The following is a 23,446-nucleotide window of genomic DNA, read 5'->3' on the forward strand; positions in this document are numbered from 1 at the left end:
CCGATTCAGCACTCAAATTCAGCGTTGATGAGCCATTTGAATAACAAATATGCAAGAATGGATTTTTTAATGAGTATTAATTATCACAATAAAAAAAAACCCATCTGCTTCTTTCCAAGTGATTACTGACTAATCTTCACATTTCAGCTCGGAACCTCAGAACAGCTAAAGAAAGGCTCTTCTGCGGCGCAACATGTTCTCAGAAAGGCCGCAGACGTCCCACACAGGCCGATGAATATTCCGTGATGGGAGAGTTTCTGCATGTTTAACACATCCTGCGTCGGCAGCAATAATGACGCGCGCTCTCTCCGCATCAGTCATTTCATTAGTTCTGTAGATGCTGCGGCAACAGTAAGAAAAATAAAAGAATTCTGACGCACCCACAGCGTGTGATTAGTAACCCCTGTTGTCAGACGGCGTGCAGGATAAAATAAACCACATGAATACAAACATGTCAGCCCTCTCACAGGTGAAGCGCATCAGTGGGATTTGCAGCGACGTGAGAATGCGGAGAGACGCCCTGAGGCTCAGTCCCCGACTTTATTGCATTTCACACACATCCGTGTTGTGTTGCGACTCCACCCCCCCCCCCCCCCCCACCAAAAAAAAAGAAATCCCTTCATCTGTTCATCGCCTCCTCTGCCGCCCTTTCATCCTTTCCCGGCGTTCTCTGTGATTAGAGGAGACAGTAATGGAAAATTGGATCAGGTCACAGGAGGTCATCTGACTTCGTTTGGGTTTTTTTTTCGCGGTCTTCAGGTCCGTCTCGCCAAAATCCCTCGTGTCTGCGACCCCAGCCCTGCCACCCGTGATCTCCATCGTGACGAGACCAGACTGCACGGCTGGTCGGCCGCCTTTGAAAACTGTTGAAAGACACAAGTCATTATAATCAAATGCAAACACTTTGACGAGATCCCAGTCCCTCACGTCTAATTACATTTGCCTTATTCAGATTCACCAAGAAGCAGATTGCTGCATTGATTTGCTCCCCGGAGAACAGATTTGACTCTCGGAAGGTCAATTGATTCCCTCCAGGAGAAAGAGCCTCATTTTTGCTCAGTCTGTTATGAATCTGTAGCAGCAACAAACAGTTTTGTCCTGTGATTGACTTCTGAAACACCTCCGGGCTCTTAAGAAGCAGAAATTCAAGCTTAATGGCTTCTCATAAATACGGAGCAGCTTGTGATGGCGGAGCCAAGCAGACGCTCAGTCTGGTGTTCAGCGTTTCACCTGGAGACGTCCGAGGGCGCACATCATCTCCTCAGGGAGGCGACGAGGCTGTCGCCGATGCTTTGCAGATTTGGGAGGTTTCCTTGGTTCTGTTTTGCCTGCATCTACGCAAGGTTGCAGTCTGTTCGGTCCCGACTCTCAAGCTGATGCTCAGAATTCAGAAACTTCTTTACAGACTAGTTACAAGACTCCAGGCCTTCGTCCTTGGAGTTCAGAAACTTTTGTGGCTGCTTTCAGAAGCTAGCGAGGGTCATCGTGGGGGAGAATTGGCGTATTTGCCGAGTGGGCGCCGCCCCTTCCTGTCAAAAAGAATAAACCTTATTTCATATGTCTGCAATCGAAAGAATAGACCAAAATAATGTGGAAAGTGAAATTGATCCAGAGTAGTTTGGGGAGGGAGTCTATCGGCAACTGTCAAAAATAAAAAATGTTTCTTGGTGAGCTGCCACATATGTAGACTAGCTTTTTATTAAATTCATAAGTGCCAGTAAGATCAAATGGATTTGTGGCTTTATTTGCCTGGAGAAGCACAATCTGGAATTTCAATGAGCTGAACTGCAAACTTGTTCTCCTGCAGAAGACAACAATGGATTTACCAGAAGGTTTAAGGGCTTTCACATCCCTGGTTGTGTTTTTGACTCTATCAGCATAAGTGAGTCCAGAGGAGGCAGCAGCAGCTTTTGATTATGGCCTTGGATGACTTGCATGTGTGTGTTTACGGAACCAAAATAGATTGGCCACAAACGCGCGTGTTTCCAGCTTTATGGGGCTCACAGTCAGGAGCCCTCGTCTGTCACGGCCTCACGCTGTCACGTCACCGGTTTGTTCTTTCCATGCGTTGCACTTGAATACAGGACATTCCGTCCTCCTCTTAACGGGTCATTTCTTTCCAGTGTGCTGTACAACCTTTACAGCCCCAGACTGCTGTTTATATTTTTCACCTTATTGTAAAAATACACTAAACTTCAGATAGGCTAGAATTCTTTCAGTTCCAGGAACCCGGCAATAAAAACCACACGCTCAGATGCAGCACCTTGTTCCTCATGCAGCCTTTGTCCGAACAAATCAAGAACTGAATATGCTTCTATTACATATCAGTTTAGAGAACGATAGAGGGATTTCTTTCTTTCCCCTGAACCGCAATGAATTTATTTGCCAGCTAATAGAAAGTGATACGGGAACAAAAAGCGGTACGATATGATCTGGTGGATATTTTTGTGTGCTTTTGCTGCGGCACGCCATCTTCCTGCTTCCCGTCCGGTATCACAGCATAAATTATTCCCTGCCAAATAAAAGAAATGTTCCGCTCTATTGTTAGTTAGCTATGGATCTGATAAGCAGCACCATCATCAGATAGCCAGTTTTCTTTTTCCATCACTGTAGGTTTGAATTGTTCTGTTATCTGGTAGAAATGATTGTGCCACATTTGCATCAGGAAGGAGTCGGCATGTTGCATTTAGCTACATCTGAGGAGAGGACTTGGTGTTTTCCAACCTCTGATTCCCAAACCCCTGAGCTCTGATTAGCGTTTCTTAGCACCTCATCAGGTGTCATGTCACTCCTCAATGAATGAATGGAAAGATGTATAACTGAGTAACTCCTGCAGTCTTTTTGTAGTTAACACACCAGCTTTGTTAGCTTAGTCTAAGGATGCTTAATGTATCTTTTATTTATGTCACACAGCTTTCTAGCTTTAATAATGGTGGTTTCCCATGATTTGGATCCTAAGAAAAGTATTCAAATTAAACATTTAATAATGTAAATATGCAGAGAGACTGCCCCCTATTGGTGTAAACCTAGCTACTGCACCATCCTGCTTAAACCCATTGTGAATACCAAACATCTCTTTCCCTCCTCCACCCTCTCCGTGTCCAATCACGTCTCCCCTGGCTCTGTCTGTGGTGAGACACGGCTTGGCCTGGATTGATTAAATGATTGATCATATTGGCAGTGAAGTTAGCATGTTGGCAAGGCATCTAAGAACTCTAATGAGAATCAAAGTACTGCATATGATGAACTCTACCCTACCGAACACATCATGCCACTTTGTTCAGACCTCATCTTTTCCTGCTGGTGGAAATTCATGAATCACTGTGTTGCTACGATGCGGCTCCTAATAGGACTTTTTGTTATGCAGCAACCATCCAGCATGTTCCTTGTCTTGCTGCTGAAGCTGTTTGTTTTGGCCTGGATTAAGAGTAAAGCTCTTATCTTTGGGAGAGCAGTATGGGTTATTAGTGCCGTTTGAGCTCCACTCTCCCTCAGAGGAAACTCGACTCCCAAAGAGCTTTTGATTAAGTTAGAAAGCTAACTGGACTCCCGCCATGCTAGCATTGCAGGACAATGTCTTTAATATCTGGCTTGTCACAAGTTTCTCATCAGTTGTTCATAGATTAGAGAATTTCGTACCACCAAGACAGACAAACAACAAGCAGAGCAGCTTGTTTTTTCAGCATTTTGACTTTTATTGTTTCAACATTTTTATCGGTGCCAATAGATGCGAGTTAGACCTTTCCCTCACAGCATGTGCCTCTTCAGTTAATTCCTGCATACCAGTAAAGCTTTAAGTAATCGTCCCAGAATCCCCTCCTGAATCCTCCAGGCTTTTGTTTAACAGTAACACAAACACATGACCTTTCTGTGGCCCCCTTTTAGCCCTTTGCTGGAGTCGGTGTAAGTCTGTTTTAAAGCCTCTTTACTGAGCTGGGGGCTAAAGCGATGATACCAGCACCAAAGCAGCAGCAGCGCTCCTTCAGCTTTTCTTCCTGTTCCCATATTTTTTCCTCCTCTCTCTCCTTTGAATGGGAGCTTCTTCCGTCGTGCGCCTTCACTGCTGCTTTTCTGCTCAATTGTATTTTCTGCTGCAAAACAAGTCGGCCTGGTTGGAGAGAGAGTCAGTCTGTAGGCGGTGCACGTTTCTGGTGTCTTAAAGACCTTTGCTTTGAATTTATTTGAAAACAGCAGCCCGGCTGTCCAAAAAGCTTCATTACAGCCCATATTTGAATATTCCTGCCGTCAGCTGTAAACAGCCAATTACAGGAGGTCGTCATACTTGTTCTCTGGGTGGCCCCTCCACATGCACACCACCCTGCACGCTACGCTCTGTTGATTCCTGAAAGTTCCCTCTTTCCCACCGCCTGGTCCAGATTGGTTTATTTAGGTCTTTTCTCCTCTTTTCCCAGTCCAGCAGGTTCCACATGAACTCCATTTAGACAAAATGGTGCGTGTCTGCCTCCGTTGATGGAGGGAGGGGGTGGCTGAAGATGAAGAGATAGCTTGAGTTATAGGAAGATTACGAGGTTTTTTTGGGTGGGGGAGGTGGGCCTGGCTGGAAAATGCAGAATTAGAACTAAATAGAGCTGCGGGGTACCTGTCACGGTAAAATCCTGTCACCAGCGACTCTCAGCAGGAGGTTACGTGCACATATACAGACAGAAAAACATTCATATTTGATGCAAAGCTTATATAAACTAGAGCAACATGGCCGGACTGAGACAGTCTGTATCTATAGAAACATACGTTTGCACGTTAAGAAGGCGCTCGACGTGGAACACACACACACACACACACACACACACACAATATCCTCCATGTGAAATGAGCCACGCGGCAGCCGTGATGGGATGAATCCCAGATACATTTGAATCTTTTTATGTCGACTATACTCACTGACTCGCGCACACCGACACAGCCGTGTCATTTCTGACACACCAAAGTCAACCAGAGAATCCACCTGCCGCTGCTGCACAGCTTATTATGCACCCATTATTCATCACATCCTGCAGGCAACATACACACACACACACACACACACACACACACACACACGACATGGTGGTGACTGCCTTGACAGCCATGCAGAGTCCACAGACACCAAACGTCCTTATTTCAATCTTGTCTCTGTCTTCAGATCAACTCCCAGAAAAGTTGAGACTTTCGTCAGACAGCCTGAGGAGGGCTATCGGTGCACTGTCGTCCAGCTGGTCTGTGTTTGACTAGCTTAAAATGCATTTAATCGTCAGCGTAATAAGGCGTCCTCCCAGTCGATGTGCCGCTGACACCTTCCCTGAGCAGTTATAATTGCACTTTTTGCTGGTTTAGTTGTCGCAATCATCCTGCTGCTGCTGCTGCTGCTAAAAGAAAAGGCTCTAATCTGTTAAATAGAGTAAATTAGCCACAGCTTCATTACACATACTATATGAGGGGTGGGCGCTTGACCTAACAACCCGCCTCTTAACTGAAAAAGCCAGAAGAGAACCTAATCCGCCCGCTGTTGCTAATATCCCATCAGCCAGTGTGAATGGCCACAAAATAGGTCTAATAACTAGCTATCGCAGAGTCGGCCAGGCTGTTGGCGAGGGCCTGACACACTGCGGTGCACGGACAATGCAGTCATTTACACCGCAGTTCACAACGTTGTCGTTTATCACAGAGTGCACGGAGGCGGCGGAGGCTCAGCATAATAATCCAACATGCACACACACGCACGCATTCTCTCTTACCGCATCTCTCCTGGCATACACATGCAGCCCAATTACAGAGAGAGGACAAGGCTCGGGCCTGTGCTCCCACTGACCTTGTTCCAGGACAGATTGATGAGGCGCTGGATCAGCCCAGCAGATCAAATAACTTCTTTCTTAGCCTCATTACCAGGGCGAGGGGAGATCTGCCAGCACTTAGGCTAGGTAGAGGAGCATGCTCACTCGCTGAACCGCAACCAAAGCAGCTGTTGTTTTTGACCTGGATATAAAGAAATGGAGGATATTAAACTTTCAACTAATCAGCTTGGTGCCTTGAAGCCAGTAAATTCTCTGATGATGGCATTTTATTCAGAGCAAGGCCCCACTTTCATTTAGTTCCTCACAAAGACCTAAATACTGAAGTTTGATGTCTCTGCATTACTTTTTTAGTCATTTATGTCCTCCCATCTTACCAGTTCCAGCAAGCCTGTTATTTTGTTATTTTTAACCTCCGCTTGACTCATCGTTTTCCTGTGGATTCCACAGTTCCTCCCCAGTTCATGAGGCGGCCCGCCAACATTTATGCCCACGAGTCCATGGACATCGTCTTTGAGTGCGAGGTCTCGGGGTCGCCGGCTCCCTCGGTCAAGTGGGTCAAGAACGGAGACGCCGTTATCCCCAGTGACTACTTTAAGATCATTGTAAGTCTTACTCGGCACAAGAGTGGCTCAGATGAGTCCAAGTTGAGTTAAATGGATCTGTGCTGTGCTTGGATGCCTTCATGATGGAATGACTCTTGTATGTTTCGTAGAAGGAGCACAACCTGCAGGTCCTAGGCCTGGTCAAGTCAGACGAGGGTTTCTACCAGTGTCTGGCAGAAAACGACGCGGGCAACATCCAGTCCAGCGCTCAGCTCATCATCCTTGATCACGGTACGCTACTCAGCAGAGCGCCCGCTCATTTCCAGACGAGGCGAGATGTGTTGACTGGATCAATCCATCTCCTGCGTGTGAAACAAGACAACACAATGCTAAATTGCTCGCGTGATTAAATAATTAACTTCTGACAATAACCGACGCTTTGGAAATTACCCATGTCTGATTTTGTTCAGACGTTATTTCCTTTGGTAACACAGATTTATGAGCTGGAGTGTTAAGAAGAAAAAAAAAGTAATTTTCTGCCTCCAAGAGAATATTCAGGCTTTTAAAAATGTCTTTGAACAACAACTTGTAAGAGGACAAATCCTCCGGTCTCTTTATGTTTGGCTTCATTTTAAACTCTTCGAAGGATTGTGGAGCCTGTGCACATCTGCGAGAGTGCAAATAGTCCCTGAGAGTGTGAAGTGAACAGTGAAATGAGACCAGTAATCTTGTTAAACCAGGGGTGAGGCGGAGGGAGCAGAGTTGTGTCGGGTTCGCACAGTCCAATCCAGAAATGTTGTGAAGAGTTTGGGAAACCTGCATCACAGGGCGCCGTCGCTTTGATGCAACCTCAGACGCGTGAAGGCCGTCTTTTAACGGGGAGCTCTGCTTAAACATTAACAAACACGCTGGCAAAGTGAAATGCCCCGGAAAGCCGCGGCGCAGCCTTTCATGTCTCACATTTGTTTTTCAAGCCAAAGGAAAGGTTTTCTCCATTAATTCCCAAAGAGGAGCCGCTGAGAGCAACCACAAGCGCAGACGCAGAGAAATGTGCCTTGAATTACCCCCGAATGTGGACGGAAGCGCGCTAATGGTGTAGTTCTGTGGGTGTTTTTTGTTTTGTTTTCATTACACCTGATGTTTAAATAGATTGTGAGTCAGTTCCGATGGGCTCATTTGCTCAGCTATAATAATCTCGTTCCAACCAAGTCGGGAGGAGAACAGCATCAAGCGGGAGACAGCCACAGCACCCGGCAAAATAAGAGAACTCAAACAAAAAGGTGGAAAAATGGAACAGCAGTAAAAACAAAAGGCGCCACCATCCTAATGTGGCCACAACTCTTCAGAGTCCCCTCGCGCTCTAGAGGAGATGGAGACGTCCATTCAAGCGTGAACCCTCTGTCTCCGTGCAGGTGGCTCGTGTATTAGCACACACGCGTGCAGCCGGTGGCTCCCCAGCTGCGTGAGGCCCTTTGATTGGAGGACAGAATGTCAGAAATAATGATGCCCTGCAGCTTATTGTGTATTTGCCTTTGACACCATTGAGAAGGGTTATTTTGCACGACACACACATTTTTTTGTGTTTATTTTCATTTATCTGACAGAAGTGCTGAGCAGCTGACCTTGCTCAGGGGCTCTGCCCTGAGCAGAGCTCAGACTACATTAATCTTTCTTTACCGCATCATATTAAGAGTGTCTCTGCTCCACCGTCGCTTCACATCTTTAATCCCAATTCCTGAAACTCATTTTACCTGTTTATTATCACTTTGAATGATGGATGCAGTGATATTTCAGTTCATTGATTGATTGATTCGCTTTTCATGGTGCCGCCTTCTGTAGTGTCCCCGGCTCCTCTGTGTCTCTCCCGTTGCGTCCTCCTTTCTGTCCGTCTGTCCTCATCAGTGTGGACACATTGAATTCTCCTGCCATCTGTCACCTCGCTTTCTTACCTCTCACTTTCCCTCACCTCATCTTACCCAGCCACCTGCTCTCTCTAATAATCCCGCACACTGGCCTTTGTGTTCATTGTTCTGCTTTGAATATTCCCCGTTTACAGCCGCCCTCTCACAGCTGGATGTCTTTATCTGCCTTTTAAGCCATTTTGAGATACATACACACCCTTCTGTCTCTTTGTTGCCTTTTTCGTGTGCGGCCAGAGTCAGGTGTGGCTCGCACGCCCGCCCAGTCTGGGTCACCCTGGAACTGGGCCAGGATAGACCTTGTGTGTATGGCTGGAGTGAGATAAGTCAGAACCTTTCCAGAGAAATAAACTTGTCCTCCTCTGACGGGGGAATCCACTGGGGTCAACGGCACCTCACCACCAGCCAGCTGTACTTTGCTAATGTTCATTATTGCACATAATCTTTGCATCTTGACGCGCCAGCTGCAGTTTGCATGGAGGTGCAGGGATTAATCTGCACTTGTGGGGTTGTAAAAGGATAAAAATCAGCAGTTAGTGTGAGACGGCGATGAAAGGAGCACTGCTTTGTGAAGTGAACATACTCTGAAGAGCATTTTCTCCACTCTTGACTTAAACTGCTGTATATGATCACAGCTGTATACGCCACAGTAACCCGTGCATTTAGCTGTCTGGCCCTACAAAACCAGTCCACCAATACATGGACGTGTGCCCGCCACCAAAAGCAGCATCTTTAAGATTTGTGACTCTGAGGAATATTAACTTGTTCTTGACTGAATTCACTATTAATGTTTTGCTGTGTAAGTATATGTTAATCAAGGGGTGTTTGATATCCATCAGTAAGGTAAAATTGTACGACATAAACCATTACTGTGTTAGATCCTTCCTTGTTTTAATGGATTATTTCAATAGCTGTAGCTTTTTTCACCTTTACATCTTCTGGCTTTCGACCCCAGTGACAAACTGCTGCAGAAGTTAAAATACAACTTTTTTCCATAATGTTTGTGTGGTTCACATTCCCTTTAAAGTGTTGTGAACCCCATTTCTTTTGGGTCAAATGGAAATTAGCCAGAGATTATGATCTAGAGGGCCTTTTCTGGACATTCCTAAACCATGTTTAAAATGAGTTTTCTAGTTGCTAACAGATGAGTGTAAATAGGAGAACGGTGGCCAGAGGTGGACCTCAAGGGGACATAATCAAGTGTAATGAAGGCTAAGTCAGTGCCTCCTAATGGGCCTTGTAAACACACCACATTCAGACCTTTGTTTTTTGTGAATTATGCTAGCAAGATTCATGCAAGAAATTCACACCGTGTTGACCTTTTATCAGATCACTCCGTTGTTTCTCCACTAAACTACGGCTGAACAAATGCTGCTGGTCGTTTTGATGCTTGCTGCCAGCTTGTGGAGGTCGGGGTTGCAAGGGAGGACAGCCAGCTGCAGAGAATGAGCTGTTTCAGGAGTTTTCATATGACTGATACTATTGTAGGTTCTCGTTAAGCTTGGATATAAAAATCTGCTGTTTCTTGGTTTACAGTCGACATCTGTGACCCACACAGAATCCTGGAGCCGTCCGATTGTCAGAGATTGATGTATAACACAGTGGCATGGGGAAATCTATTACTAAAATATGCTGCGTGTGCTTTTCCTGTAAGATGTGGATATTTAGCAACAGGTTGTCGCATACACAGAAGCTGGGCACCAGAGCTCAGGAGTCAGTCGGTAACGGCTGCTTGTCTCCACTCTGCTCTAATCAGGTCTCCAGTTCAGATGAATATTTGACACTTTGCCTCCTGGTCTTCAGATTCAGTAAAGAGCCTGAAAGATGTTTTGGATGGATCAGATCTGAGCTCACGCTGCTCTAACCAAGACTCCGCCAGCCAGGATTAATCAAAACCATAGATATTATAGGTATAGATATTATAGCTTTATTTAGGGGGGCTTGTCTTTTTTGCTATTACCGGTACTGAAGTCCTTCTGTGCTGAAAAGGAGATGACACACTACGGTATTTTTGATGCAAATGTGCATTCAAGCAATTGTTGAAGCCAAATAAGCTTTGGTTCAGTGAGCGATCCTCATCCCCTCTCTCTCCTTCGTCTCTCTCATCTCGTCCCTCCTGCTTTTCTCTGTCTACCTCTGGAACTGCTTGTCACCCTTCATCTTCTCCTTTATCCACCCATGCTGCCATTAGTTTTCCCTCCCCTCCTCTTTGACCTGTAGCAGCTAACAGAAGATTCCTGTCTTCCTCCTCCTCCATCTCCCATCAAAGGTACCGGTTCCCCTCTGAGAGATGGAGCAGGCTGTCTGACGGCTGTGGCTTCTCCCATCACGTTCTCTATTTATGAGTGCAGCAGTCGGGAGCTCTGGGATGACGAACTGGCACGTGTATTATCCCTGAAGCTTCAGCCTGATAAACTAACTGGCACAGGAAGATACAGGAAGGGATATAAATGCAACTGCACATATTGTTCCTTTATTAATTGCAGTGGATTTGAGCACCAGTCCCATTTTGATCTGGGTCAATACACTGAATGCTCCTCGAAAAAAGGCCAGACCAACCCACACACATTGATTGAGGTGTTCTGCATTAAAACAAACACTGTTTGTAAAGCATCTGAAAGTCATTGCCAGAAGAAAATGACCTGTCTATGTAACAGATCATGTAAAATGGTTCCGACAAAGTTAAAGGGTGATAAGCTTGAGAAGACATAATAAATCAAGCGTGTGAGTAAAGCAGAACCAAAGCTGACAAAAGGCTGCAGACGAGGCTCTATAAACTGAAGAGTCAGCCAGAGACCAGAGCGTCGGTGCGGGTGGACCCATTGTGCTAATGCGCTAAATGCCTGAAAAAGAACTAACTCCTCCTCGCAGTTATGTACAAAATGTCAAAGCAACCTTAAGAGAGCTAAACAGAGATGATATCTGCAAGAAATTTGTAATATCAACAAACTCAAATATTGAAACTGTATCCTTTCAACCCAGGAAGTAATGATTTCCTCCTGGACCGGCGACACTCCAGAGATGGTGAACGCTGCAGCCCACTTCCATTGTTGTTACTTTGTAAAGACATAAAAGCGGAGAAGATTCTATGCAAAAATATATCTTGATGTTTTATTGTCGTCCCACACTGTTATAAATCAAGACACCCTTCAGTTTATATCGAAGAGAAAGATAAAGACGGTAACTTTAAAGGAGTAATGCTGTCATTCTGATGTATGGCATCGGTGCTGCTGAAGAGGGGGGAAAAAATCTTTAATATGAATCTGTGTGATATAAAATGTAACTGGAACATTCTTAACCAACAAAGGCGAGAGAGTTTCAGCTGAGTTCCAGTAGGATGAGCACTAAAAAACAAGATTAAAAACATGTTCGCATGTTCGCTGCCGCCGGCACAGCGAAGCATCACTCTTATTCCCTGTTCAAATCAGGAGGTGAGAATAGGCTGCTAAAAGGTGCCTCCCTCCAGCCAGGCTGCACCCTGACCAAATAAAAGCCCGGGCCCACTTCAGGGAATATGGTGTGCTCCATCATGTGCTAGCAGGGTCACGGCCGGGCCAGTATGTAATGTTGTGAGCATGTGAACATGTCACGATGAGGTTGGGTGGGTGGGTGGGGGGGAGGTTCACAGTTCACCTCTGCATCGACAGCAGTGTGAAAATATAGAACATGACAGTTGAACAGGCTGTGGGGTCACATGAAAAACACTGACAGGAGATGCAAGCTTAGCGTTAGCGTGTTGAAACCCAACTCTGAGAGAACTGACCTGTCGTCGTTGTCTTCCAACAAAATATTATGTATAAAAGCTGTGTTCTTCAATTGCTGGACACATGTCACCAAGCGTAAGAGAATTATCTTTTATTCCGTGCTAAAATGTGGTTTTATCCCTTCCTTTTAAGGAAAAAAAATCCAGAACACCCATTTATTCGCAGCAGTAGCTATCACAAAATATCATATTTTAACTGTTTTAGCTGGTGATGTTTGCTGTTGGCTAAGTGTTGCCGATTAAACAAATTTGTCTATATTGGGTAATTGAAAGTGTTCTGGTCGTGTTTGTAAATGTCTGATTGTGGGAAAAAAAAATCAGAAGCTTTGGCGGTTGAAAATTAATCATATGTTAATCGCATTACATCCCAACAAGTTTGCCTCGTAGCAAAATAGATTGAAATTCAAATCTGCAGCTCTAAAATGTGCGCTCGGCATCTTAATAAAAGGGCCACGCGCTAATATCCCGTTTGTGTGAATGTTTGTGAATGTGGCCCGGCCGCCCTAGGGTGCTGAGCAGAGGAATTATGGCATAAATTGGTGGCGAGGAGCTGAACTCATGTTGCATCAAACCGTTTGTGTGTGGCGGCGGCGCCGTTGATCGTGGCGGGCGTTGTGTGGCCGTGCACAAGCGCAGGCTGAGCTCAGGTTTACTCGAGCGTGGTGAAAGCCTTTGGCTGCCTTATAAATGCTCCGTCTAAGTGCTAAGTGAAAAATATTCCGAGTGCTCCTGTTGTGCAGAGAAGTATGGAAATAGCCTCCGAACCTACGTCAGTGCAGTTTTTTTAAGGTCATTCTTGTCACCCACAGCTGTTTTTAACTGTGTTTTTTCCCTGATTCCTTTCCTACTCCCTGCTTTTTTTTAGCATGTAACACCCCTGTGTCCCAACTCAATCACTTCCAGGATGCTAACCTGACGTTTTTGGCTCTTGTCGGCCCTTTGGATGCTCTAATTGGGAGTCCCACATGGCAAAAAAAACCCAACAGAGTTCCCCTCACACCCTGGCCATAGCTGCAGGCATCTGACCTCTTTGAACTCCATCACTATTTTAGCAGCCACCCCTGATGCCTACTGGGCCTCCCAGTTTCCATTAGCTAAAAGTAAAAGAGGGAGGAACATCGGTGCTGAGGGCTCCCCCCTGCTCGCTGTGGAAGCTTCACAGTAAGATGGAGGAGTGGAGGCAGCTTTATTACTGCCTGGCTTGATAAGCAGGAGTGTTTGTTAACAGGTCTCCCAGGTCTGCAGAGGTACTGTTTGACCTTCTCACTCTGGTTACTGGTTCTTCAGCTTTGAAAGTCCACAAACACAGACATGTGTCACAGTAAGCTTTCAATGGAATCAATTACCCCTTTGGAGGGCGGCTTTGTTACCCTCGGAAAGGTTAAATTTTGTTCTCGTGCCTCCAGAGTAAAGTCATACAAAGGCGGTGGAAAGCAAAAGGCTTGTTTCCAGTCCAGAGCGCCAGTGGTTGAAGGCTCCACCACTGGCTGTTTTCATCAGCATGAAAGGTGCTGCCAGCATGAGATGCATGTGATTTGTCAGGGAAGTGGGAATACATATATGCAGCCGGCTGGGTTGTTTACATTTGTAACATACAGATACGGAGGGGGGAGGAAAATGTCATTAGCATCTTTGCTGCGCCGGAATGTGCTCAATTACCATTTTCATTTGTAAACCGAGGTGGTTTTACCTAAGGTATTTGAGATGTGGCTTTCCTCTGGGTCTTTAAGTCTCAGTGGAACCTACCTATATGGCTGCTTCTACCATATTTCCCTATGCAAACTGCTTCTGCCCAGTGTTTATCCTGAGAACCCAGAGCAGGGATCGCCACTTTTTATTAAAATCTAATCACTGTAAAGTGTTTTGCTCGAGGGCCAAGAGTGGATGCAAACACAGACATACCAACACCCTTTCCCCAACATGCCCCTTCTGCTTGTTTACATAGGCATGCGGGGAATTTAAGAATGTTGATATTGGATCTGAAAAGCAAGATTAATGTGAAATTGAACAAACTGCCATTTAAGAGGAATTTGCTGCAGGCTTTCAGAGGAGCTGCTCGATTAAAAAAAAAAAACCTTATCCACATGCCTTTGCATGAGCCCCGGAAGTATAGATTTCTCCATCTGCACACTTCATCCAAGGATTTGACCCACTCCAGATTACTTTAACTGTGTTTATGGTGGCGTTTGAGGCAGAGATGCTGGTGTTTTGACCCAGCAGTCAGGGCCATTCACATCCTCAGGACCATTGACGTCCTCAGGGCCATTGACGTGTCCCATCTGGACGCCCATCAGCTTCTCTAACGTCCAAACGTTTTGGTTGATCAGAAATTGAAGAGGAGAAAATCCGCCCGTTATTCTGTTTGTCACAGGTTTAATTACAAATAGCATATTTCTCTCTGGGGTTCTGCTCCATATTTTCAAACATTTTTGTCTGATCACAGTGAACATAACCTAGAAAATGACAAATAGACCCTGTGAAGCTGAGGACATTTAAAATTAAAAACCGAAATACAGTTCGTCCCGTCTCGTCTTCTAAACCGCTTGATCCCTTTCGGGGTCACGGGGAGGGGACACAATGGGCTGAGGCAGGGTCCACCCCTGGATGTGTCGCTAGTTCTTCACAGGGCCCCATATTAGCATTTGTGGGTTTGGTACCCTGCTCAAGGGTACCTCGGCAGTGCTCTGAAGGTGTTCCCTTCCCCTACTAGCAGAACATCTTACTTGTTTTAAGTTAATTATTTCTTCCCAGATTATTTCAGTGATGAAGAACATTGTTGATGAAGAACACCTTCGTTTTCTGGTCTGTTTTGTGCTTCAACTCCATTTGTCTTTTACTTTCTAATCATTTTTACCTGTCTGAAATGTATCTATCAGTCACTGTGCATTTTCCTCTGTGGATGAATTTGTCTAGGGCTTATTGCTTTTAAATTGCTTTTATTTGTTGTATTGCTTACGGAGCAGTTTGAGAGTGTTGAGATTTGATTATTTCGTTAGAAATTGTAGCTGAGATAAAACAGGAGAAAACAAAGATGTGCTGGGTCAGCCCGTTTTCCCCGCGCTCGCTCAGCCTTCCCTCCAACTTTTGCCTTTTGAAATGTCCTCTTTTTGACTATTGACGCTGCAATAAGAGGCTCATATATCGAGGGCTGTCAGCCTTTCTCGCCTTGCCAGTCTTATCTTGGAGAAAAGCAAAGGAAAAGCTGCTTCTTGTTACTCTAAGGAGTCTGCCAGCAGATAGTGCTCTTTTGTCACTGTGTCTCTTCATTATTGTTCTTCTTTGTGAGTCTTAATATTCTTAGCTGCACTACATGTCCAGATTAGACAGACCTCTATCGTGCTGACTGTTTTAGGTACATTCATTCATTCGTTCTCCATCAGCAAAAGTCGTTAATGGCCCAACATCGTTGTGCTGTAGACACAGGTCCTCACTCTAGTCCAGCCTGGCCCGCTGAATTCACATCTGTGTACAAAAACAGCTCCAGTCGGCGTCGTTTAAGCTGCCCTGCCCGTGCGAGGGTTGTGGCGTTGGCAACAGAAGGTTGCTTGTTGCATGTCTTTCTGATGGTCCTCCGGTGACTTTTATAGAGAAAGATGGATGCCTTTCCGTATGCGTCTTTGTCTGGATGGTTTTGCGTATCGCACACCCAGATTTATTATGCAGATGTGGAGTAACCTTCCTCGTTAAGACTTAATGCCGGCCATTCATTACCTCTGGCACAGAGACTAATGGCACTATTAATCAGCTATGAATAGAGCCTGGCGGTGGAAGTGGGAGGCCCGTACCTCCTTACTGTTAACAATTCCAGACATGCGTGTACCAGGCAGATTGTGAGAAAGACAACGAAGGCTGAGCAGCATGTCGGCTATCTGCAGCATGCAAGCTGTCGGAAGATGGAAACATCTAATGGTTTTATCTCTCCTCCATTTCCTGTCCCACAGTGCAGTTCCCTCCAAGCTTCACTGTCTCTCTTTGCCTGACCTGACACTGATTTCAAGATAATTTATTACCCCAAAGCACATTGTTTCTCATTTGCTTGAAAAGAAAGAAACCTACTGCTGCTCATCTCGGTTTCTTTGCGGTCCACACGGGGCAGGGACAAACGCTCACATCAGCAATGGACTGATTAACCACGACCAGCAAGGCGGCGTACAGCTTGAAACATTGATAATTCAATCAGAAATGGCTCGAAAACATGGCAGACACGCCAAATTGTATCTCCTGAGGAGGGTAATTGACGCGAAGCCGGGGATACAGGTGCTGCCATCATGTTGTAGCGTGGAATCAGTCTGTGTCGAAGAAGCAGAGCCTAAAGTTACAAGAGAAGAAAGAAAGCTTTCACACAAAAATCTGCTTTTAATGTTTTCTCTCACTGGAACAAGGCTCTCACATAGCTACAAATGGGGCTGGATGGAGCTGATGTCATGAAATCTATCTTTCATAAGTTGCAGCTCACCTCCACCATACACTCAAAACAGACTTTGGCCAAACTGGTTCTCTGCGTTTGTCTGCTCATAACAAGACAAACTTTCGATTTTGTTCTTCCCCCTCGCCTTCCGTTACATGCTGTCTGTTATGCTAGCAGTGGTGCTATTGCTAGATCAGCTGACCTGTGTTGCAGTAGTGGCGTACGAGGTTGAGTCCCTCCACTAAGTGACGCGCGCATACACACACAGAATGCATCGCTCCCCTTTCAAATGTTCACCACTGACATATTGCAGCTCTGCCGTCCGGTCGCTTTTTCCTCCCTGATGTGCCAGCAAATGGAAATGTCACCCATGCTGTCATCTTTTCCACATGGTTTGGTTGCACTCACTTGCCAGCAAATGGAAAGCAGATCTCCTCGTGTTTGACCGCAGACTGTTTGTCCAAAAAACTAAAGAGTCAGAAGAAAAAACAAGGCAACATTTCTGTGGCTGGGCTGTGTCCCGTAATGGATTTATTTTTTTTTAAAAGTCACCATCTGGTGTGTTTCAGAGAATCAACACTGGGGACTTACTGATGTGTTAAGAGAGTCTGCTGTTTTGTGTTTAATCCCCTCAACACATGGACAGTTTTCTGGTGTGCACTTTAGACACCAAAAGGTGGTTTTGTCAAACAACCCCCCCCCCCTTTTTCATTTAAAAGCGGTCCACCTTTGGTTTTAAAGCTGTCACAGAAACACAGACCAATCATTTCAATCACCGATGATTGGCAGGAAGACTGTCTATGGCGATGAAATGTCTGATGGTGTGTCGCTCCCCCTGCTCCCGCCCAGCATTAGAGAGCTGTGTGTGCATGTGTAGTCCCCCCCCCTCCTGTATCGTGCTTCTGTCAGCTCTGTGATTGTAGTAGAAGTGTTTTATTTCTGTGGGTTCTTGTCACACCAAAAGTCTTTTTTTGTTACGTTGTTGTTATTTTGTTTTTTCCTCTTTTTTTGTTTCCTGCCTTTCTTTCGTTTCACTATCATTTCCATTTCAACTCCTTTTCCTCCTCCCGGACACCTCTGCGTGGTCCCCCCCCCACCCCCCCCACCCTATGTCCCTATCTCCCAATCCCACCCTCCTTCCTCCTTCTCTCTTCCTCCCGACCCGAAGACGTAGCCCTCCCTTCTCCCCCTCTCCCCTCACTGACTCCTAACACTACTGACCATGTAACGCCAGGCTCCGGAGCCGTAGCCAACGCAGCGGGGCCCACCCCCTCTGCCCCCAGAGATGTCGTGGCTTCGCTGGTCTCCACCCGGTTCATCAAACTGACCTGGCGCCCGCCGGCGGAACCTCATGGAGATGAATTAACCTACTCTGTGTTCTACAGCCAGGAGGGCACCAGCAGGTAGACAGACTGAGCTGTGCTGCAGTGCTGCCAGGAGGGTGCTAGTCCACACTCTTGCAGGACTCAGCAGGGCTCTAACACGCATAAATGCCTCTAGAAGACCACTCTAAGAGTCTCTCGTTAAAGCAGTACCAGCGGACTGCCATTCCATTGAAGGTTTTTAATTAAAACACTTCACACACAATCACTTACAAAGAATAAAGGAAAAATCTGAATATAGGCAGGATCGTCTCATATGTACATTTTGTTTGAGCAAAACAAAGAAATGGAAGAATTCTTCACATCTTCAGCCTTTTTTACCATTTCTAAGTCAACCAGCTTCAGGCTTTTTTAAGAAGCATCCTCTTACAGAAATGTTATACTCTGTTGGAGCTATGTTTACTGTATATCATATCTCTATATATGTAGTGATGTATATCTATATATAGAAAAAAGATGATGCTCAGTTTGTCCAACTACCTTCTACAGAGGCCTGCCAGTAGGCTCATCATGAGTCAGATGCTAGCACTTCATCAGCAGCCATTCACACATCCTGCATTAGGACACAAATACAAACATGGGATGTGGCAAATGTCACATAATGCATAAAACCTATTTGGTAAACAATGTGTGAGTGTACTTTGCCTCCGTTTCATTAGTCTAAACAACCGGTGAGCTCATTCTGAAAATTCCTCCCCACCTGTGTGTCCACATCAGAGAGCGAGTAGTGAATACCAGCCGCCCAGGAGAGATGCAAGTCACCATCCAGAACCTGATGCCAGACACCAAATACCGCTTCAGGGTCGTTGCCCACAATAGCAACGGGCAGGGAGAGAGCTCCGCAGCAGCGAGGGTGGCCACCCAGGCTGAAGGTACAGACCACGCGCACAAACGCTCATTCATACGTGTTCAGTAAACAGGACACACACATCAAGGCGAGCTGCCGCCAGTGTGTTGGAAACATGCAGGAGGTGGCACAGCGAAGCAAACAGGATGCGCGCAGAAGAAGCACATGACACACACAGAATCTGCAAATACACAACCGCACAGGCAAATATTCACTCACACAGCTCACTTCAAATACTGGATCAGCCTCCCACCTCTGCCCTCCACACAGACACATACAAACACAAACACACACACACACAGGAGGCTGGTTAATGCTGGGCTTTAAGTCAGACCACCCAACATTAGAGAAGAGCAGCATTTCCCTCTTATAAGCCACTCCTCGTTAAATCCCCGACATCCATTATAAAACCTTCTGGTGTCTGTGTGTGTGTGTGTGTGTGTGTGTGAAGCTTTGAGCTGTAGCTTCCTGAGTTGAAATATTAAGTTTTCCCATTTTGTATTTAGTCGTCCTAAATTGCTGCAAAAATGTATTTTAGTTAGCACATACACATTTTTGTATCAACTGTGTTCTTTGCTGTGTATTTTGGTGTATTTCACCCACTTTTGGAAATGGTTCTGAGGGGGTTCCCCAGCATTCTGGGTTCGTCCCTCACCTCCAGACTCGTCTACATCACTCAGTCGGTGTCACTTTTGTAGGTCAGCTGCCGTTTCTCCGCCTGTCTCCTTGGTTGGAGGGCAGACACACACACTCGCACACACACACACACACTCACACGCCTCGGAGCCTGCCAGCAGGCGCGTAGCCACCCATGGGGTTTAACAGCAAGGGTGGGCTGTGTTTGTGCTGTAGATCTGTGAATGTGTGTTTGCACATTCGGTGTGAAAACAAGCTGCACTTTTGAAGCTTAAACTGTTGACCTGCATCATGGTGGCAGGTATGTGAACAGAAAGCTGTGCTTGTATCGCCTCTCCTCAGAGAGCTGATTATTGCACCAGCTCAAATACAAGGAAAATTTAAACTAGCACCCGTGCACGCTTACAAATGACAGCCTGCTGGGAGCTACACCTGCAGCTAATGCACACAAGCTCTTCTGTAACCATTATAGTCAAACCCACTGGCAGCATTCATACACACTGTGCTCGAACACAAGGAGGGAATCTCAGCTCTTGTAAAACATTCCTTATTCATGCAAACAATCGCAGCCCTGATTCTTTATGTGGCTCCATTTTCTTACACAAAGTAGAGCTGAAATTTCAGAATAACAGTGTAGAAAGAGCATTAACGGCAGTCTGCATTCTCTGAAGTAATGAGACAAGGTCACATAATCTTATATGTTCACTTGATGCCTATTCTCATTACAGTTTTACAAATTGGTACATCTTCATAACACTAATCTAATCCAAACATTTCTGTTTCTGTGACAAAAATGGGGCTTCCTGGGTGATTTTTTTTATGGAGCCGATCACATGGGCAGAAATATATTTAGCTCTGTATCTTGACTGAAGTGTGCGATTAAACAGCCAACTGGATGTTAGCTGGAGGCTGACGAGTGTGGAGTGTAAGAAGCACAGTGATGTTTCTATTGAGGCGAAACATTCAGCCTGTTTGTCATGGGAATACCAAGAAAGTCAACATGGCCGCCAGCCCAGCCTAGAAGGGACAGATGGGTCTCCACGGCCCTCACGCACGTGGAGAATACCTTTGATGTAGCCAAGAGTGGATGTTTGGCAGCAGTCAGTGCACATTGCTGATTGAGTTCCTCCCTGTACAGCTGTAATGCGATATCCTCAAAACTATTGAAGGTCGATGTTTGTTAATCTATTCCTCATTTTGTTTGGCTTTTTGTTCTTTTTTTAGTCCAAGTTCCAGGCCCGGCTCCTAACCTGCAGGCGGTGTCAAACACACCAACCTCTGTGGCTCTGAGCTGGGATAAACCCCTCACTGGCAACGGAGACATCGTCACTTACAAGTTGTACTACACAGACAAAAGCGTCGGCAACGAGCAGGTAGGACGTTGGCTGACTCATCCTTTAAAGACCAGGTAGATGTTATCACACGTTGACATCTCTGATCTCTTTGGATGATGAAAGGAGGCATGGAAACCGGGCACGCTGACAGCCTGCCCACATCCACAGAAGGCTTTTTTGTCTTTCCTGATACAATAACTATATTCTGTTATCCTAGCAAATGATCTCCAATCTGTATTTCTGAGGTGACTGTCATGAAACAGGCTCAAATGCTCAGTTTCCGAGCAGGAACGGGCCCTTTCTCTGTGGAGTTTGATAAGTCCGAAAGGTGTGCACGTCCATTTGTTACTGTGGTTGCCTGCAGGCGTGGATGTGTGTGTAGGGGGCCTGTAATCAGCAGGCAGCTCAGGGTGTGAAAACCTAGTAATCTTCAGCCTGTGACTGATGATGGTTGGAAAACTCTCCTGCCTTCAAAAATATCCGCGTGTATTATGTCATTAATTACGGTCATGTGATTCAACGTCTTACAGTAAGTGATTCTACATCGTGTGTAATTCAGGCGACACCTGCAGGCTTCATGAGCTGCTGTGGAAAGAACACGATGGCTTCGGCTTTTGGAGATTTGGGATGAGCTGAAGACGTCCTGTCACTTAGCCAAAAATCCTCTTCAGGGTGGTTTTCTTTTCAGTCCCACTGGTGCATCTTTCAGAGCAGCATTGTCCCGCGCGGCAGCAAAGGAGAGCCAGGTTTGATCAGTTTTTCTGCAGGTCCAGGAATTGGCTGAGATATCGAGCGAGCGGCATCAGCACAGCGCAAGGCCAGCGAGGCATTAAAAACCCTTTAATATGATAATGGATGAAACATCATCCGCAGTTGGAGTAATAATGCTTCAACGCCTCTGATAAAGACAGTCGCTGATGAGGTCTGAAAAAGGAGGGGTGTGAAGAATGAAAGGAGAGGTGAAAGGAGGAGAGCTATAGTTAGAAAGGCACCGTGCTGAAAGAACATGAAGTATTAAAGAGCAGCTGGATGTCGTCCACATTCCCTGCTTCATCCGCGAGGATGAGGTGTTGACAGGTGACCGTCTGATCTGAGGTCAGAGGTTGTTGGTGGGCGGAGCTGGAAGCACGATTAGATTTCCACCAGGTCGCAGCCTTTTCCTCATAATGTCACCAGCAAAGTTATGAACGGAAATGTGACTAGACTGACAGATTGATTAGAAAATATTCACGCTGTTTAAGTGGCAGTCAACGTTGAAAGTGACGCTAAAGAATTAAACACGTTTTTTTTCCTCCGTCCCTCATTCAGGACGTTGACGTGGACGGCCAGTCGTACACCATGACCGGTCTAAGGAAGAACACGGAATACAACTTCCGTGTTGTGGCCAACAACAAGCACGGTCCAGGCGTCTCCACGGATGACATCACGGTCCGCACGCTGTCTGATGGTCTGTTGGTGCTGATTGAGACTTTTGCACTTCCAGTTATCAAAAATGTTCAAAAAGAGGAAGACGTCTGTTATCTTTCCTTCGCAGTGCCCAGCGCTCCTCCTCAGAACCTCACGCTGGAGGTCCAGAACTCGAAGGTAAGACGTCCGACTTCTCCTCAGACTCGCCCGAAACTTAGCTGGATTTTTGCTGCGGTCATGTGGAGGACTGAAAAGCTTCTCTTCCTCTCGAACAACAAACGCTAAACTAGGCTGCATGTGGTGTAAATGTTTGCTCGACAGCGGTTCACCGAATCCACAAACAGCCGCTCACACACAGATAAATAAATGCCCAGCCCACAGTCCAGTAGCTGTTGTTTTTCAGTTTGGTGATCGGCCTGTAGGCCCCAGCCTGTTAGGAGAGCACGTGAACCCTCATCGATCCTCTCATCAGCAGGAGACTCGCCTGTCAGAATGCTTTATCATCACTATCACTCTCCATTTCTAGGTTTTCTGGCCTGTAGCTCAAATATAAATGGGTACCCCAAAAAAATGACTTGGGGGACATCAGCACACTCAAAGTAAGATTTATGAAGATCAACACTCAGAGGATCCGAAGAATGATTGATTGATTTTGGATGACTTAGATTTTCTCCCAAAGTGAAACTAGATGAGATGGAATTTTGCTTATTAACAAATTGTTTGAAAATAACATTTTATCAAGATCCAATGAATCATCGTTGTTGGCCTCAGCAAAAGAGATTTCTTGGAATGAAAATGTTTGATTAGATAAGGTGTGTTGGAGGTGGCTGCAGGACTCACAAGTGATTAAAAGGGGAAAGCGCTCTCCACTGCCTCTCTGTTTAGCCATTTGATCTTCAAGCAGACAGCCGTTGGCCTCTTTATTGTACATACGTCCATCCAAATGATGAATTAAGTTCGATAAATGTGCTACTCGCTCAGCACATGTGAGACGGCCAGCGCAGAGAGCAGCGGAGGGGAGAAGATACGGAAAACCTCGGGGCGCGTGCATCGACTACAAAAGCAGCGGCTGGTGCTTTTAGCCTTTTTGCTGGTCGATGCCAGAGTGAGAGAGAACTGTCAAAGCACACTGGCTAGAAAAAACCCATGGTAGACAATCCTATCACACACTCCCAGCTTGAGTGAGGACTGGCCACCCATGCTGAGGGATACTCGGCAGAGATTTGTGGAGAAAAAACACGAACGCTAACACTGACGACAGCAGCTCGCGCGAAATTGTCCCTCCTCAATTAGACCCAGACAAAGCAAAATAAATGGGTGAGGCAAACATCTGGCTTCTTTTATTGGAATTACTCATCTAATTTTTCTTTGTCTTTGTTGTTACTGCGTTTAATTTTGTATCTAAACAGCAATTAAGCC

General features: G+C 45.8%; 1 protein-coding gene across 12 annotated transcripts in view; it reads left to right on the forward strand.

Moving 5' to 3' along the window:
- Positions 1-23,446, forward strand: part of neo1a (neogenin 1a) — a 106,219-nt gene that overhangs the window by 66,703 nt on the left and 16,070 nt on the right. For 11 of the 12 annotated variants that reach the window (XM_057025302.1, XM_057025304.1, XM_057025306.1 and 8 more), the window contains 7 exons: positions 6,237-6,391; positions 6,502-6,622; positions 17,590-17,824; positions 18,521-18,675; positions 20,511-20,659; positions 21,929-22,067; positions 22,155-22,204. In XM_057025302.1, the coding sequence (XP_056881282.1) occupies positions 6,237-6,391; positions 6,502-6,622; positions 17,590-17,824; positions 18,521-18,675; positions 20,511-20,659; positions 21,929-22,067; positions 22,155-22,204 (1,004 nt within the window). The remainder of the gene's footprint in view (positions 1-6,236; positions 6,392-6,501; positions 6,623-17,589; positions 17,825-18,520; positions 18,676-20,510; positions 20,660-21,928; positions 22,068-22,154; positions 22,205-23,446) is intronic. The other variant, XM_057025300.1, reaches the window with a different exon arrangement.

Source organism: Takifugu flavidus, chromosome 2, assembly GCF_003711565.1.
Source record: "Takifugu flavidus isolate HTHZ2018 chromosome 2, ASM371156v2, whole genome shotgun sequence".
NCBI classification, from domain to species: domain Eukaryota; kingdom Metazoa; phylum Chordata; class Actinopteri; order Tetraodontiformes; family Tetraodontidae; genus Takifugu; species Takifugu flavidus.